This window comes from Triplophysa rosa, linkage group LG11 (assembly GCF_024868665.1).
Source record: "Triplophysa rosa linkage group LG11, Trosa_1v2, whole genome shotgun sequence".
Classification (NCBI taxonomy): domain Eukaryota; kingdom Metazoa; phylum Chordata; class Actinopteri; order Cypriniformes; family Nemacheilidae; genus Triplophysa; species Triplophysa rosa.
In genome coordinates this window covers 2,685,949-2,703,686 of record NC_079900.1, presented here as the reverse complement: position 1 = coordinate 2,703,686, position 17,738 = coordinate 2,685,949, and the positions used below count along the sequence as shown (strand labels likewise).

The 17,738-nt window shown below is 39.4% G+C and overlaps 3 protein-coding genes across 7 annotated transcripts; 1 reads left to right on the top strand and 2 right to left on the bottom strand.

Moving 5' to 3' along the window:
- Positions 1 to 774: 774 nt before the first annotated feature.
- Positions 775 to 6,963, bottom strand: trap1 (TNF receptor-associated protein 1). The gene is made up of 18 exons (XM_057346471.1): positions 6,769 to 6,963; positions 6,101 to 6,268; positions 5,884 to 5,966; positions 5,666 to 5,806; positions 4,775 to 4,846; positions 4,526 to 4,686; positions 4,322 to 4,431; positions 4,172 to 4,245; positions 3,950 to 4,105; positions 3,755 to 3,875; positions 3,574 to 3,643; positions 3,347 to 3,494; positions 3,086 to 3,271; positions 2,498 to 2,636; positions 2,341 to 2,426; positions 2,068 to 2,213; positions 1,762 to 1,834; positions 775 to 1,667 (listed from the first exon to the last, which is right to left on the bottom strand). The coding sequence occupies exons 1-18, from the start codon at positions 6,887 to 6,889 to the stop codon at positions 1,566 to 1,568; spliced, it is 2,157 nt and encodes a 718-aa protein (XP_057202454.1). The 5' UTR covers positions 6,890 to 6,963; the 3' UTR covers positions 775 to 1,565.
- Positions 6,964 to 7,526: 563 nt separating this feature from the next.
- LOC130561869 (cytochrome P450 2K1-like) lies at positions 7,527 to 13,423 on the top strand. Of its 5 annotated transcripts, none has more exons than XR_008963868.1 (10): positions 7,527 to 7,779; positions 8,216 to 8,378; positions 8,506 to 8,655; positions 9,600 to 9,760; positions 9,972 to 10,151; positions 10,212 to 10,353; positions 10,425 to 10,609; positions 11,225 to 11,303; positions 11,399 to 11,540; positions 11,722 to 11,834. XR_008963868.1 is itself a non-coding variant. In XM_057346489.1 (9 exons), exons 1-9 carry the CDS (start codon positions 7,603 to 7,605, stop codon positions 11,825 to 11,827), a joined length of 1,368 nt encoding a protein of 455 aa, XP_057202472.1. In that variant the 5' UTR covers positions 7,527 to 7,602; the 3' UTR covers positions 11,828 to 13,423. The 5 variants fall into 5 exon arrangements, 3 of the variants coding, with proteins under 3 accessions (XP_057202472.1, XP_057202473.1, XP_057202471.1); XR_008963869.1 differs by having other exon boundaries at positions 11,399 to 11,502; positions 11,722 to 11,829; XM_057346489.1 differs by lacking the exon at positions 11,225 to 11,303 and having other exon boundaries at positions 11,399 to 11,502; positions 11,722 to 13,423.
- A 1,893-nt stretch (positions 13,424 to 15,316) lies between these two features.
- On the bottom strand, positions 15,317 to 16,552 carry LOC130561241 (NAD(P)(+)--arginine ADP-ribosyltransferase 2-like). The gene is given in 4 exon segments (XM_057345444.1): positions 15,317 to 15,842; positions 15,844 to 16,034; positions 16,121 to 16,214; positions 16,446 to 16,552. Coding segments are annotated over 3 exon segments (765 nt in total). The 5' UTR covers positions 16,169 to 16,214; positions 16,446 to 16,552.
- Positions 16,553 to 17,738: the final 1,186 nt, after the last annotated feature.

Here is a 17,738-nt window from a genome sequence, read left to right as displayed (position 1 = left end):
TAGAGATTTTGACTCTCGTTGACATCTATAAAACTCAGTGGAAAATTTAAATGACAGGATATTGGAGTGTTTTGTAAAGGGTGCATGATTCTTCATCGGTGTGCCAGACATGGTTTGATCCGATGCAAAATACTCTCTAACATACTGGCCTAAGGTCAAATTTAGACCCTATTCTGTTGAAAAAAAATGGCATATGCTGGGTTAGGTATGTTTTGATGCTGGTTTGACCAACTTAAACCAGCACAAACCAGCATCAAAACATACCTAACCAGCATATGCTGTTTTTTTCAACAGGGTGAGGTATCTTAAAAGATGAACATTTCATAAGGTAGTAAACTCTAATCGAGCCGCAATCAAATTTGGGACTCAAGATGTGGAAGTCTTTCGACTCGATTCCAGAACCCTGCTAATTTTGAAAGTTGATGTCCATTTGAGTTTATTGTCAGATAATGTCCCCAACATGCCACTGACTCTTAATCTTTTCTTTAAAAAAAATGTTTTGCTTCTTAAAAATTAGTGTTTTTATATGAATTGTTTTGTGTTAGGGAGAATAAATACAAGAATGTTTTATTAAAGCGGATTTTAAACCATTTAAATGTAAAGTCAGTGCAATGTAGAGTAAATGAAAGTATCGCGGTTTATAGCTGGCTTCACTGCGCCCCCTTCTGTCTGAATTACGAAACTACAAGCACTCATTTTGTCACGTATCGAAGCGCTACATTTTATGTTTATGCATTTCACAAGCTTGAGAATAAGAAATGAATAAAATATAGATTTTCTATCCGTTCATGAAAACTTTATTATTTATAAGACGGGTAGGTCCAGTTCTTAATGATGATTGGTATTAGTGGATTTATAGTGGATTGCACACCCTAACGCTTTTAAAAACAACTTAAATATCCTAATTTAACCAAGGCCTAGTCCTGACTTAAACTAGTCCCTGTCCGGAAATCGCCCCTTGGAGTTTTTAGTTCACTTTTAGTTTGCCCTCTTCATCTTTACTTACACTTTAGTACAAACTAGATACAGGGAATCGCATACTATTTATTTGTATTCACAAAACTACAAAAAAAAAAAAAAACATGTTCTATTGTATTGAAATGTTCTGTAAAAATGCTCTTAATGTCCAGAAAAGACCTACGTAAATAAAAATGGGGAAAAAATAAACATTCAAACAAGCTAAGAAAAATGTGTAGACCTTTAATTTAGTGTATTTGAGATCTAATTACTCCTTAAATTGACTACAGTATAATTAATTTGTGTCGAAACAATCAAGACAGCATATGGACAAAACATCTGAATGATGGACAATTAATACAGAGTACAACACACGTTATCTTCATCTCACAAAGTTCGGTTTTCAGCAGATTCTTCTTCACATTGACTACAGACAGACAAATGGGAAAATGGTCTCTTTACAGCTGACAAACTGTGACTCCCACCAAACCCACAGATTCTCAAGTCTTTATATCGATAACTTTCTCTTGAGTTTAGGGCGTGAGGTGGTGAGGGAGAGCCGTGTACAGCTCCAATGATAGTCAGCGGGGTGAGACACAGCGTGGGCTTCAGTGTTTCTCCAGAGCTTGTGTGAGCAGTTTATTCAGACGAGAAATCATCGGACGGGGGTCTTCATTCAGCCCAGCGGCGATCATGGCGTTGTCATAAATCTTGTATGAAAAACAATGTATTTAACACAATGAAACTCATGCACATACCACGGTTAAAATCGAAATCATAAAGTGAAAGTCACGTGTTTCTCACCTGGTCGAGAAGCATCTGAGCGAGTTCAGAGTTTGAGTCTTTCAAAGCGTGGAGTTTCTTGATGAGGTCGTGTCTGTAAATGATTGATGTTTTGTTAATGTTAGTTAACGGCAATACAATTGTTCGTGTTACACATTGTGCGTTCATCCATGTTAACAGATACAACATTTGTTTTAGTAAATGTTCAAATAAAGATAATGCTAGTTATAACTACCGTTAACCTTTTCGGAAAGTGTTACCCAAGAAACGGTACTGCGTTTTTGTCATGTATCGAAATGACTATCTTTAGGTTACGGGAGCGTGTACCCAGTGTTGATCTCCAGCGTGGGCTGCAGGATCTGCGCTCTCTCCTCCGAGCTGCGTGTGAGCTGCTGCGTGCGCAGGAAGTGTCGTGCGGCTCCCATCTCCAGCACCGTGATCATGGCCGGGTGCGTGTCTAGACGCGGGGTCACCTACAGAAACAAAGGAACCACACATTATTTACCACACACGCATGAGCCAATGAAAACATCAGTTTTCTCAAACAGCAGAAACGTTTATTAATGTAGTGGTTTTCACTGATGACTGCAATGCGGTGACCTTGATGTTGGCGACGTTCTGTCCGAGCGAGTTTCTCATCCAGGCCATCAGATCGTCGGCCTGCTGTTCCGTCAGCCTCTCGGATGCTGCACAACATAACGACATCATCATCATCAGGGTCTCAACGCACAGATTTTCAACTGTTCTGATATCTTACCAGCTTTGCCGTCTTGAAACGTCTCTTCTTTGTAATGATCGACCACGATGTCGGTCTCCACGGAGATGAGCTTCTTCCGGTCAAACTCTCTGAGGTGAAGCAGCGTCAGCTCATCAAACTGCTCGAAGCAGAACAGAACCTGCCGGAAGAACCACAGGAACGGCTCACTTTGACTTCTCGTCTGATTACCCAGAATTCAGTTTCGCTAGCACTGTATTGAGGTTATTAGAACAGTGACTAGACCATTTAAAGACACAGTTACCGCAAAAATGAGAATTCTTTTATCATTTATTCGCCCTCATGTCATTACAAATCTGTATGCGTTTCTCTCTTCTGCAGGACACAAAAGAAGATATTTTGAAGATAGTTGATAACCAAACAACACTAAACCCACTTTCTTGACATTTTTCAAAATAACTTGAAGAAAGAGTGATACGAGGGTGAATAAATGATGACAGAATTTAGATTTTTAACTACGCCTCACAGCAATTTCGTGAATATCTCGATACTGGCGAGGTCATTTCCAGACTCGCCAGTAAATAAATAAAACTGCGAGTTGTGTAAACGAACACTGATGTGTGTTTTCACCTCCATGTCTTTTTGTTTCATGGCCTCGAAGTACGGCGAGTGTTCGGCCAGGTGGCGGTTCGGAGCGCACAGGTAATAAATGTTCCTGGTTCCGGCCGTCATGCGAGAGGCGTACTCCATCAGACTGGTCTGCTGTCCGGCGGGAAGAGCGGACGACTCGAAACGCAACAGCTTGCCGATGTCCTCCTGCCACGTCACAACAGCAGCCATTTACAAACCAAGCAAGACGCAGTATATAAGAGAAAAGAAGACGGCGCGTACCTTGACGTTCTGCTCGGCGGTGGTCACGATGCCCTCGCGCATAAACAGGCTGTAGTCATCGAAGAACCGGGCGTACTTCTCCGGATCTTTCTTGCTCTGGTCCAAGAAGAAGCGAATGATCCGCTGCTGTAAAACATCTCTCAGTTTCCTAAAAGCGAGGAAATGTGCGTTACTCTCGCAGGCGTGAAACGGAGGGTGCGAGGAGAGGCTTCGCGCAGGGTTTGTACCTGATCAGAGCACTTTCCTGCAGCAGCTCTCGGCTGAGGTTTAAAGGAATATCTTCACTGTCCACGACACCTGCCCAAACAAAATGACACATCATGGTGCTTTACCGCGATATGGGATTGCGTTACAAAAAATCTTTCAAGTATGTGTTCAATGAAACGTGTCTTGGCTGGATCTGCTCACCTCGCAGGAAGCGAAGCCACTTGGGAAGAATATCGGAGGCTTTGGTTTGGATCAGAACCTTCCGGCTGTACAGAGCCACGCTGGAGCCCATCTCACGACTCACGTCAAACATGGACGGCTTCTGCTCTCACACGCACAAAAACCGTCAGACACGCTACAAACATTCATTGCGTCCGTCTGTCCCATCGCACTCACCATCTCCGGCACGTAGAAGATGCTGCGGATGTTGAGCGGAGCGTCGGCGCGGTAGTGCAGCATGTAACGCGGTTTGTCGTGAGCTTGAGCCACGTACCGATAAAACTCCTCGTGCTGCCACTCGCTGATGTCTTTGGGCTCCATCATCCACAGCGCCTGTGAAGAGAGAGCGGTCAGGACGATCCATGCACGAGAGGTCATTTACCGTTAGACTTCTCATACCTGAAGTGTGTTCAGCCGTCGTCCGTTCAGGAAGATCGGAAAGCTGACAAAGTTGCTGTACTTAGTCACAACCTCTGCAAATAAAAATGATTGAATCGTTTCCTTCTTCAAGGAATATGTCTGAGCTGATGTCGTCGGCGTGTGGCAAACCTTTGACGCGGTCCTCGGACGAGAACTCCTTACAGTCGTCTTTAAGGTGGAGCACGATCTTAGTCCCCTGACGCACACCTGAAGCTTCTGCGATCTCAAATAATCCAGAACTGCAGACGCACAAAACCCGAACGAGTTGAATGTAAAGTTTGAACGAATCAGATCTGGTTTTTCATTACAGCTGTTCTCTCTCACTCCGCTCACCCATCTGAGGACCACTTGTATCCGGGAGCGTCCGGTTCAGCAGATCGAGAGTAAACGTCCACTTTATCAGCCACCATGAAGGTGGAGTAGAAGCCCACACCAAACTGACCGATGATGGAGCTGCTGGCCTCCGCTTGATTCTGAAGGGCTTCCAGAAACGCCTGAGAGACGCAGAAGATCAAAACAAGAAATCATGTCCATGTGCTCGAACCTCATTGGTGGAATCAGTCACGGGTCAATGAGACGCACCTTTGATCCAGACCGAGCGATGGTGCCCAGATTAGAAACCAGCTCTTCATTACTCATCCCAATACCTGTATCCTAGAAATATGAGAGAAAAAGACCAAGAAATGTTTTAGATATTCTGCGATACAATAAATCGCATGAAATATTCTCATATAAACTACCTAAATGACTTTAAAGAGTCCATATTACGAGATCATGTAAACTACATTTCATGCAGTGTGTAATGTTGCCGTGTGTGAATGAAAGCAGTCCGCCAAGTTGTAAAGCCGAAGGTGAATGAATAACTACGTTATTGGCTTGGAAAAAAAGGGCGTGGATGACACCCAAAAATGAAAATTCTCATTTCATTTCAAACCTTTATGACTTTCGTTCTTCCGCAGAACAGAAAAGAAGATATTTTGAAGAAAGTCGGTAACCGAACAGCACCGATCCCCATTCACTTCTATTGTATGGCCACAAAACCAATGCAAGTGAATGGGGTCCGACATGTTTCAAAATATCTTCTTTTGTGTTCTGCGGAAGAAAGAAAGTCCTACAATGACACAAGGGTGAGTAAATTATTATGATTAGTTTTGGGTTTAAACTCAATATGCAGATGCATGAAAGCGTTACTTAAAAGACAACCGTCTCTTATTCACATGTTTGACTTCTAGTAATGAGACGCATGCAGGTTTAAATAAACGCATGCACAGATGTGGTTTTTGAACACAACATGGATGTTCTTAGTAAGGTTTATATATAACACGATCAAAACGTTCCAAAATCAATTCATATGGAAAGTTGTGTTATCATTTGATTTGTTTGCATTAGTTTTATTAATGCATCATCTGGTATCCGAGCCGGTATCAAACATGCGGTGTTTTTTGATCGAGGTGTTTCATTGGTGCAGGATACCTGGATGGTGAAGGTTCCTTTGGCTGCGTCTGTCTGCAGGTGGATCTCCATCGGTGCTGCGTCACCACCTGATGTCATCATCTTGTGCCGCAGTTTCTCCAGCGCATCACTGCCGTTAGAGATGAGCTCTCTGATGAACACCTAACAGGGCAAACACCAGCAAGATTCAGACGCTAACAGAACTGAGCTGAATGCCTTGTTTCTCGAATATTCTTTACCTCCTTCTCAGAATACAGTGACCTGGCCACAATATCCAGCAGTTTCTTCGTCTCCGCTTGGAACTCATGTTTGGAGAAGGATCCTGATAAAATAGATCCATTTTTAGACTTTATTATAAGTATAATAATAGTAATAATAAACAATAAGAGAATTTCTTCTTTGGCTGAACTATTCAAAACAACATATAGTTAATAGATACAGTCGAATCTTTTGTACCTCGAATGCTCTCTGTGTCACTGATGATGCTGTGGAGCTGCTCTTCTTCTGCAGGTTCTGCGTGTTGAGTGCTGTATGTGCGGTGAAGCACACGGGCACCGGTACATCTTGAGCTCCAGACTCTGACAGGTCTGCCATGACACTGCTGATGTCTGCCATTGGTGTCAGCTGTTTAAGAATAACACATTATTAACAGCACTGATGCTTATAGATCTAATAGTGTGGTTTTGGGTTTGTGTTAGGTTGGCTATGGATGCTCAACACTCTCTGCTTAAGAATGGATCTATAGTATGTATGCAAACAACACAGTTATTTACTCCCACATGAAACAATAACTTTTGTATACTTCCTAGATACTAAATGACAGTATGGTGATCAATTCAACTCAACATAGTTAATACTACAGAATATTGTAGTGTACATCAACAAAGTGTATACTATAGCACTATATTATGACATGGTAAGAGTATGCTACAGTTCACGAAACTGCATACCAATACTACAGTATTCTTCAACTTTGCAATAAACTACAATTCTACACAAATCATGTGTGCAAATTAGTATGAATTAACACAAAAATCCCAAAAGCTGGTTTCTTCTGGTGACTTGAATACACAGATTACACATAATTCAAATGAATTGATAAATAAAACGTTTAAAACATGTACCTCCAGTGAATGTCGCGGGCACTATTCTGTTTGTTATCCCTCTGCTGGATGATAACAGCCTGACATGAGCCCGCTGAGAAAGATTTAAAGAGTATTTGAGTAAAGATACTGAGCGAATCATTGCTGCTTTGACCTATAGATGATGGAAACTGCGGCGTGACAGTCGTACTGTGAGCGGAAGGACCTCGCCGGCGCGGTCCGATGACGTCAACGCGCTGCTAAATACATGCCTGCGCACGATGAACGGCAGACAAAAGTCAGCCTTTGCTTATGTCGAATTTATAGAGAATGTTCTGTAAGTATTTAAGTATAGATAGATATACGTTTTTGATATACGTAGTTTTTATTCGTAGCGGTCAAAATGTGTGATGTCGAAGCTCACGGAGGACATCTGCTGGTCGAACTGGTGCAAATGCATCCGAGTCGAATCTACGGTATTTGATGGTTTAAAACAGCTGTAAGGTTGTCCTCGTGCTAATAATTACACGCGTGTTGTAATCCGATCAAACCAACTATGAATGTGTACAGAAAAAAACATGAAATATAACGTACCCCCGAAACAATCAGGAGCGGAGCGGAAGATTGTTGATCAATATTTTTCCTGTCTAATACTTTACCTCTAAGTGCTAAGTAGAGTTTAAAAGTAATATAATCATATTATATTGCATCATATTAAAATTATTTAATACTGTTTTAAACCACAAATTACGCACTTTTTTATGAGGCCCCGCCTCCGTTACGTAACACAGCCACGTAGCCACGCCCACTCTTGTTCACTTTGACCACCAGCGAAAGCCTGCCTAGACTTGTGTTTTGGGTGTTGTTTTTGTGAATATGGCTTTTCTTCAGGACTACAGCACAGGGGTGTTGATCTGTACTTTTATTCTGCTCCTGATGCTTTATCACCTGTTCACTGGGTCCAGAAACGAACCTCCAGGACCAAAACCGTTGCCATTGCTGGGAAATCTGCTCAAGTTGGATGTCGACAGACCACACTTGAGTCTTCTTGAGGTGAGTTGGCGGAACTGCACAAACCTATCTGAAGATTTTCCCAACACACGTTTTTCACAGAAGCTTTAATGGTTCCACCAAGGATATATGTCTTAAAGGGACAGTTCACCCATTTGGCGTCATTGATTCACCCTCGTGTCACTCATAACCTGTATCTGACTCTTCCTTCTGTTATACACAAAAGAAGATATTTTGAGAAATGTCTCAGTGGTTTTGTGTTCAGTCAATGGGGGTTAGTGTTGTTCGGTTATCAACATTCTTCAAAATATCTTCTTTTGTGTTATACGGGTTATACAGAGGTTTGAAATGACACGAGGGTGAATAAATAAGGACATATGCCACTGAGCTGAAAAAAACATTTATATTGTGTGTTTTAGATAACATCTCACCACGATCGCTCCTGTTGGGTTATAACGCTTCTTTTTATCTTCATCAGATGGCAAAGCAGTATGGTTCAGTTTTCACCGTGTACTTCGGTCCGAAGAAAGTGGTTGTGCTGGCCGGCTACAAAACAGTGAAGCAGGCGCTTGTTCATCATGCTGATGAGTTTGGAGACCGAGAAATCATGCCTTTATTTCACGATTTTACTAAAGGACACGGCAAGCCAATACACCATTAACCTCACAATGTTTTTAGATGTTTCTTGTTTTGATATTCATAAGCTAACATATGATGTCTGTAAGACACGTATGAATTAAGCAAAAAAATATATAATATCTGTCGCAGGAATTATATTTGCCAACGGGGAGAGCTGGAAAGAGATGAGACGCTTCACTCTCACCAACCTGAAAGATTTCGGTATGGGCAAGAGAACGTTTGAAGAGAAAATCATCGAGGAAACATGCCACTTAAAAGAGGAGTTTGAGAACTTTGAAGGTGAAGATCAGATTTGTCTGACATTTACATGAATGTAGTTAACACTTATATCCGAAAGAATTCAATATAATACAGTTATAAAAAACCATCAAGTACAGATGTATAGGCTACAGATCTGGAAAAATAAGAGACCTCTCCAAATTTGCCCTTCATGTCCGTTTCATTCTAATGTTCAGGAATGACATAAAGTGGAAGACTGAGATCATGGCAAGACTCATTAAAATCAATTTTCTCCATCAAATAATCATTCTTTACGTTGCTTAATTCTCGCCAGATTTGACCCTACCGAGAATCTTTGAAAAAACCGTGTCCATGGCCTCGATCGGGTCGGATGTTCGAACCAGATTATCGCGCGAACGTTAGCGGTGTGTTGTTTGAGAATAAATATGAACTTGTTTTCTTTGAAGTATAGCATTAAAAGTCCCTGTGAACCAGAAGTTGCGATCGTTTTTACTTCCGTATTCTGACACATTTCCGAGTGAAAAGGAATTTCAAAGGAGAAAATTAGTGGGCGTGGCTTGCGTTTTTCACTGCGAATTGATTGGATGTGTAAAACAGCTGTTGCATTGAAATTTGAAATGGAACTGGCAGCAGACTGACATTTGAAGGGGAGGAGTTTTTGACGTAATTTACGTCATTTCAGGCGGAAGTGCATTTTCAGATTTTAATTGAAGATTATGAGGGCACATGAATTTTAAGAAGAAAATGACCCACGTTGATAAGCTATTTACTATAAACGCTGCAATGTTTCATGAAAAAATAAGAATTGTCATTTTTAATTTCACTGGGACTTTAAAGTCTATAAACATAGTGAATATTTTTCCAGAGCTGTATATGAGGACGTTATTGGCCTTTTATAAAATGTACCGAAGACAATCACACTACTGCCAGACGTCAGGCGTCTAGAGTTTTTTTCTGAACGCGGTGACGTCTGCTTTTCGCAGGGAAACCATTTGAAAGCAAACAGCTGATGAGCTACGCCGCCTCCAGTGTCATCTCTGCCATCGTGTACGGACCCAGATTTGACTATACAGACCCTCAGCTGAGGAATAGGGTGGATCGAGCCAATGAGAGTGTTCGCTTGAGCGGAACAGCATCCGTGCAGGTTCACTCAAACATACGCAATAAACTGACATACAGTGTATCAAAAAGTTTCTCGTGTCGGTAGATTGAATTTTCTTGGGTACATAAATGTATATCGAAAAACGTCGTTTTAACGTTGCTCGAGGTTATTCAAAGGGTTCCGCCACTGACGGTATGACAACTTATAATTGAATATGAAGGATAGAAACATCTTCTGGCTTTTGGGTCTTTAGCTCTACAACATGTTCCCATGGTTCGGCCCGTGGATCCAGAACTGGAGGCTGCTCATGAAAAACCTGGAGCTTGACATCAAAGAGATAACAGACACGGTGGAGGGTTTACGTCAAACTCTCGACCCTGAAGACCTCAGAGGATTGGTCGACTCGTTCCTGGTCCGCCAGCAGACTGTAAAGGTACGCTCAGTGTAACATTGTTTATCACTTCTTTAAATGACTAACGTAGCATTCACTTAGGAATCTGGAGAGAAGGACTCGTTTTTCCATGAGCAGAACCTCATTTTTACAGTCGGCAATCTGTTTGTGGCCGGTACCGACACCAGCAGTACGACACTGTGCTGGGCTTTACTGCTGATGGCCAAATATCCTCAGACACAGAGTAAGACTGACACGTGTGTTTGATTGTGTTTATATGTTGTTGTTGCTGGTCATTGTGTGCTGTGTTTGCAGGGCGGGTTCAGGAGGAGATTGACGGAGTGATCGGTGCACGCCAACCCCTTACAGAGGACAGGAGGAATTTACCCTACACAGATGCTGTGATTCATGAAACCCAGAGACTGGCCAACATCGTGCCCATGGGCGTCCCTCATATGACCAGCTGCGATGTCCACTTCAATGGATATTTCATCAAGAAGGTCAGCTTATGAGAATGTTATAAAAACAATCCTCTGACCTTCACACTAACAGTCCTACCATTTAGGACTATATTCAATTTTGTTTTATTTTTTATATAGCACTTTTCACAATTTTCATTGTTGAAGAGCAGCTTTACACACATGTAATAAAAAATAATAATAGGTGAATAAATAAAATAAAGACAGCATATGGTATTAAACTACACGGTGTTATCTCTGTACATGAATGAAACGTAACTGAAATAAATACTATGTCGCATTGTCAGAAACTGTCAATTATTTAATTGAAGTACGTTATTATATACCGTGGCAATTCTGTGGGGGGGTGGCAGTAATGACCAAAAGTGATGTCTAATTTTGGGAAATTTACATTCTGCAATTGTTCAAACATATTAATAAAGACGCATTTAATTTGTGCGTGTCGTAGTTGTGCTTAGAACATAAACCGAATATCAACTTGTGAATCTGTAAAGAGAGACAACCTTGTATTTATAATTATAATCTTTTATAGATTATTTAGAATAAAGCACATATTCCCTAGTTTGCCTTTTTTTTCTGAAAAATATTTTTTTGGAATAAAGAGCTTAACCATATTGCAATTCTTTTGTTTTGTAGCAAACTCTTCATGTTTTGATGGTTTCATCTAAACGAGACGTTTGGTCACTTCTGTACATGAAGGCATTAACATTAAAATGTAGGAATTAAAATGTAGGAACAATGTGAATTTATTAATAATCACTCAGTAATAAACATATCAGAACTATTTCTTTACATCTTTTCCTTACGCAGGGCACGTGTGTATTTCCCCTTCTGACGTCTATATTATGGGATGAGGAGGAATGGGAGAGCCCTCACACCTTTAACCCCTCACACTTTCTGGATGAGCAGGGCAGGTTTGTGAAGAGAGACGCCTTTCTGCCGTTCTCTGCAGGTACCGGCTTCCTTTACAGCTCAGTTGTTTTGATTTATGGGCTTTGAAATGGACCTAAAACGCATCTTCACACTGCCACTGGAGTTTCATTTGACATTTTTTGAGAAGTTCAGGTAAGTTGGTTTGCACTATGATACAATTTAACACATATTTTGGTTTTTTTTTTCTCTCTGTCTCTCAGGACGCAGGGTGTGTTTAGGAGAGGGTTTGGCCAGGATGGAGATCTTCCTGTTCTTCACGTCTCTCCTTCAGTATTTCCGCTTCACTCCTCCACCCGGACTGTCTGAGGATGATCTGGATCTCACTCCACTTGTGGGGTTTACACTGAATCCGTCTCCACACAAACTGTGCGCTGTGAAACGGTTTTAATATGCTTCCGATCTACTGTAGAGTGTCACCTTGTCTTGAACGTGACCGTTTAATTTGTTGTTGAAGGTCCAGTGTGTAGTTTTTTGGAGGATCTATTGACAGAAATGCAATATAATATACATAACTATGTCTTCAGATCTGTATAAAGACCTTATATAATGAAGCGTTATGTTTTAATTATCTTAGAATGAGTTATTTCTATCTACATATGCATGCGTGTCCGCTTACATGGAATTAGCCATGTTGTTTCTACAGTAGCCCTAAATGGACAAACTGCTCTACAGAGCGTGTTTCATAAATACGTCATCTCCTTCAGCAAAGAAGTGAAAACGTGATGACATCTTAGTCCTGTGTCAGGCACCGTAGTGCTTCGAAAGGGACGGGGTGGAGTTCAATTCAATTCAATTCAATTTTATTTATATAGCGCTTTTCACAATGTGCATTGTTCCAAAGCAGCTTTACAGGAGCAAATAAGAAAAACACAGAAAGGTAAAACACAGCACAGTGCATGGTGTTTATAGACCAAGCAAGATCATTATAATAAATAATATCTAATAAATATAAATAAATGCAGTCTCCCGGTGAGCAAGCCAACACTGCACTGCTCTGCTGTGGCGAGGAACCCAAACTCCAATGCTGAATAATGGAGAAAAAAAAAACCTCGGGAGAAACCAGGCTCAGCCGGGAGGGCCAGATCTCCTCTGACGTGTCATGGCTGCACTCAGTGACCCCGACCAAAGCCACCGAGCAACGTCCACGAAGAACAGGGAGAGCCCACGAGCCGCGACCCAGGAAGCCCCACCCGCCGAAACCGTGCAGGTCCAACCCGGTCCCATTCATCAACAACAGACAACAGAGGAACAACCAGGGAAAAGTAGTAATGGCATAATTAACTTTATTCCTCTGTTGTCCGACATCGACCACAAATCAAGACCAACCAGACCAGATCCACACAGTCCCAACAAATGAAACGCCCCGAACCACAACCAACAAGCCCCCCCACTCCCCACAACACCCACCCAGCTACCTCCAATCAAAGTCACTGAGTGCAGCCATAACTTCAAACTGCTGTCATGTGATGTAAGTTTAGCATTAAATACCAAGTATTGTAAATTTAGCATTTATGTGACAGGTAGTGAGCCGTTTGTTGCCTCACCGCTGGATGGAAGTATTGCTCACATTGCTCTTTTAATACAATAACATTCCAAGAAAACAAATTCATTGGGAGAAAGTGGTCTCTGGATTATGAGATGAGAAAAATTGTGGATAACCTTTGTGACACTTGTCTGTCAGTTAAGGTCAGGGGCATGCTAACCTTTACAAGCTGGGCCACAAGGCAGGATCCCAGGCTCTTCATTTGTATTATATTTATTTTATGTTAATCGGGTGAAACAACTGTGCATGCCAAACCTGCTATTTTAAGGTATAAATAATTGTCAAAAGAAAGAAATAACTGTGATAAAGTGTGATGACATGATGTTTTTACATGTTATAAACACATTTAGTTCCACGAATGCATTGCTGTGTTAACTTTTTGTTCCTGGAGTAGATTTTACTTTGATTTTGTTATGTATTTAAACTGTCTCTAAACCACCTAATGCTTTTGTTGAGTATTTCAACGAATTTAAAAAAAATATGAATTTGTTTACCAAACAATTTGAGCAAAATACCTTCAGAAAAAGTAAATTTAGTTGAGAGGTGAGTTGGTTGCATTACTTAATGGAAGATAACAAGCACAATGAACATTTTTTGATAGTGTAATATTTATATTATCTTAATGTTGGAAAACTTGTATGTAAGTGAAAAAAAGAGAAAATGTAAAGTTGTTACCACAAGGAGTTGTTTTTTGACTTGATCTGACCTTTGACATACTGGGATCTAGAAAAATGAAGAAAACATACATTTCCATTTTATAATTTGTTGAAGATCATTAGAACTCATAATGTTAACATTTGGGGGCTTAAATACCCATGTGAAGTCTGTTTTTAAATCATAGTTTTCTAGATTCAGTTAAGTCAATTGTCACATCCAATAACGGTCCATACTCCTCATGAAACTGAAAATTAAACTAATTATATTTTGTTTTATGTTCTATAAAGAGACATCCCTTTTACATTTGTTGGGTATTATTGCTTCTGGTTTGTACATTTTAATTCACAGAAGTCCTACGAAGTATCTTGTCTCTTAAAAACGTGCGTCCTTTTTTGTCACATCCGTAACGCATTGATTTTTTTCTCTTTAAAAACGAAAACTCGTGCGTAGTTTTTAAATACAACCCGAGTTTTTAAATTTTAATAAAAATGAAAACTAAAAGACTTTCAAATCACATGAGCAATATTCACAATAGAACATAGAGAACATAACAAATGTTTAAACTGAGAAATTGTCAAATTTAATGCACAAAATGAGCTCATTTCAAATTTGATGCCTGCTACAGGTCTCAAAAAAGTTGGCACGGGCCGGGGGCATGTTTACCATGGTGTAGCATTTCCTCTTCTTTCGGGTTTATTTTTCTGATTAGTGGACTCTATCATCAGAGGTTTAGTAAAATATAAACAGATGATTCAATATATTGGTAATGAATCAATTTTCTGAGAATTTACATTTCATGTCACATCCATAACACTGGAATTGCCCAAAAGCAAATCACAGGAATGAATAAGACGGATCGTGCCATATATGAAAGCTGCTTAATAATACAAAATAAAGTTGATCTTTAAAGGGACACTTCCCCAAAAAATGAAAATCCTGTCATCATTTACTCACCGTCAAGTTGTTCCAAATCTGTATCAAATTTTTTTGGAAGAACACAAAGACAGATATTTGGAAGAATGCTTGTAACCAGACAGATTTTGCCCCCCATTGACTCCCATAGTAGGAAAAAATACAGTGGTAGTCAAAAGTGCCCCAGAACTGTTTGCTGTCCTACGTTCTTCACAATGTCGTCTTTTGTGTTCAACAGAACAACAAAAATGATCAAGTAATTTTTACTACTATAGGAGTCAATGGGGTGCGAAATCTGTCATTATAAGCATTCTTCCAAATATCTTTCTCTGTGTTCATCAGAACAAAGACATTTATACAGATTTGGAACAACTCGAAGGTGAGTAAATGATGACAGAATTTTAATTTTTGGGTGAAGTATCCCTTTAAGACTGTTTTAGTCTTCCTATTCAAAATTTTGTACTTTTCTGACATTGTGTACAAATCAACACATCATTCCATCAGGTTCCATGAGTTAAATGCTAAAAAGGTTTGGTCAAGAAAAGTTTTTTTTCTACAGTGCTTTTTATTGCTTTTAAAAAGAGAAATAAATGATTGCTTATGACAGAACAACTGTGATGTATAAAGCCATGTGTGATTAAAATGATACATAAATACATGTATATATTGATCATTGTATTACACTACAAAGTGTTATGTTTAATTTTCTCATATTCTTGGACAAATTTACAGTTCAGGTTACTTTGTGTTCCTGTACTTTTCAAGTAGAAAACTGTTTTACACCAGTCATCTTTCTTGACAGCAGTGACTTTAAACTTCTCATATGGAGGAATCAGCACCTCTCTCTCATTATCACCATACTTAGAATATGTTGACACATCAGCACCTTCACAAGTTTGGATTTCAAAACAAAATTTATCATCACCGTATATCTTTGCTACTGCACGATCAGTTGATGAAGATGCAATCTGACCAAACCGTACCTCATGGTTCAGAGCACTTTCACTAAATGGAACATTGATGCCACGATAAGTTGTCATGCAGTTTGTTTGTGCTTCTTTCTGTTTCTTATTCAAAATCTGTATTGCATCTGTCAGCAAAAAGTGAAGCGAATACCATCCGTATGTCTCGTCTATGTAGTTGGCTTTACCAGTACGGGTAGCTGTATTAAATGGTCTATATACTTTGTCATCACTGTACACAGCAATGGTTTGCTGTCAATTGATCATTTCCTGTTTTATCTTTATATTTTTCCCAAGTACCTGCAAAGTTAAGGTTAGAAGAGATTTCTTTTTTTTTAAATGTCTCCAAATGGTTTAACATGTCCTGTCTACAACCCTCATATTTGTCATCTACTGAATTGGGTGCCATATCCAGGTCTTCACCAGCCACTCTGTGAACCTGTAACAATAGGTATAAGTGATGATAACTTCACACCATCACGTTTTCATGCCTGTAATATACATACTCACATTGTGAAATCTTACCTGTCCTAGATTTGCTAATCCCAGAATAATGACTGCAGTGGTCAACATAGTGATGAAGTAAAATCCCACACTGAACTACCAATAAAACCAGATGCTGAAAACCACACAAACACATACAGTCACAAATTCATGAACTTGATTAATAATCCATACATTGATCTGCACAATTCATACATTTCCACAACAGAACTATTCATGCAAACTCTTACATAATATAATTTTAAGTTTGTTAAACTACAATTTTTGTGATGAATAGTACAATCAACCGTTAAATATACGCAGATAACTGTTTGAAGTACACTGGAGCCTGCATTGTCTTCCTCACCTGAGAAGTTAGTTGTCCTTTTGTCAGATTTTGCAGAATGTTTTCTGAATGTTATTTCTCAGGATTGAAGATGAAAGCGATAGAGAGAGAGAGAGAGAGCGGTCTGGAAAAGCTGCTGCTCAATGAGTTGGGAGAGGGTGCCTTTATATATCGGATATAATGTGTGTGTATGATATACTGTAACATGGCCTGATCTTGTCTTGATATCAGTCAGGACAATTTCTCATTGTTCTCATTCCGTAAACAGAAGGGAACGTTAACCCTCCAGTTAACCCTTTCTTAAGCACCCCCTATTAAAAAAATTACAGATAAAATATATCCAAACAAAAATGTTACAGCCATTACAAAGGAGAGGGTTATAACGCAAAATATTAATATGCATTTAACCCACATGTACTAGAACAAAATATTCTTGAAACTTACAGGCCATCATTCAGAAATAAATGTTAAATTTCATCTTTTTCTATACATTACAATTAGGCCTACATTTAGATGCACCGATACTAAATTTCTTCACCGATAGCCTGATTATTCTGAGTGATATCTGCCGATGCTAATAGTGTTTATATTAACTTGCATTAACAAAATTCTGAAGATTAAATTAATATTTCATCACTTTCTGAATGTTATTAGTTTGTATAATGACTATTAATATTGAACATCAAACTGGTGATGTTGCTTAACATTTTCTATATGCAGAGCACAAATTCATTGTGTTTGCCTGTCCTTTTTTTATTGACAGAATACAGTATATTAGCCCTGATCATCAGCAGTTTTTAAATTATCGGGTGATAGTGTAAAAATTGCTTTCATCAACCGACACCGATTATTGGCCGATATATGAAACAGAAGCATTAAATGAGTATGGTTGAAAGTATTACCCCTTAGTCAAAGAAAATCTATTTTCCTATATATTAACTGAAATATTACAAATTAAATATTAATAGCATTTAATATACAGTATATTTAAAAATATATACATTCATATTTTACAGTATTAAAATATACTGAATTATACTTATGGAATAGCTGTTATAGGCTACTGAATTATATTTTCCATCTAAATTTGCATTCCCTTCTACTGCAGTTAAGTTATCAAATACTGGTATAATGCAAATGTCTTTTATTTCATAGATACGCAATGAATAAAGATACCAGAATTGGCTACCGAGAAAAAGACCTGTGACTGGAATTATACCACTAGACACCTTTCCAGTCTAAACACATTGCAACTTTTGAACCATTATCATTTCAGGTGCCTTTGGTCTTGTTCATTGACACTTGCGCGAGTCT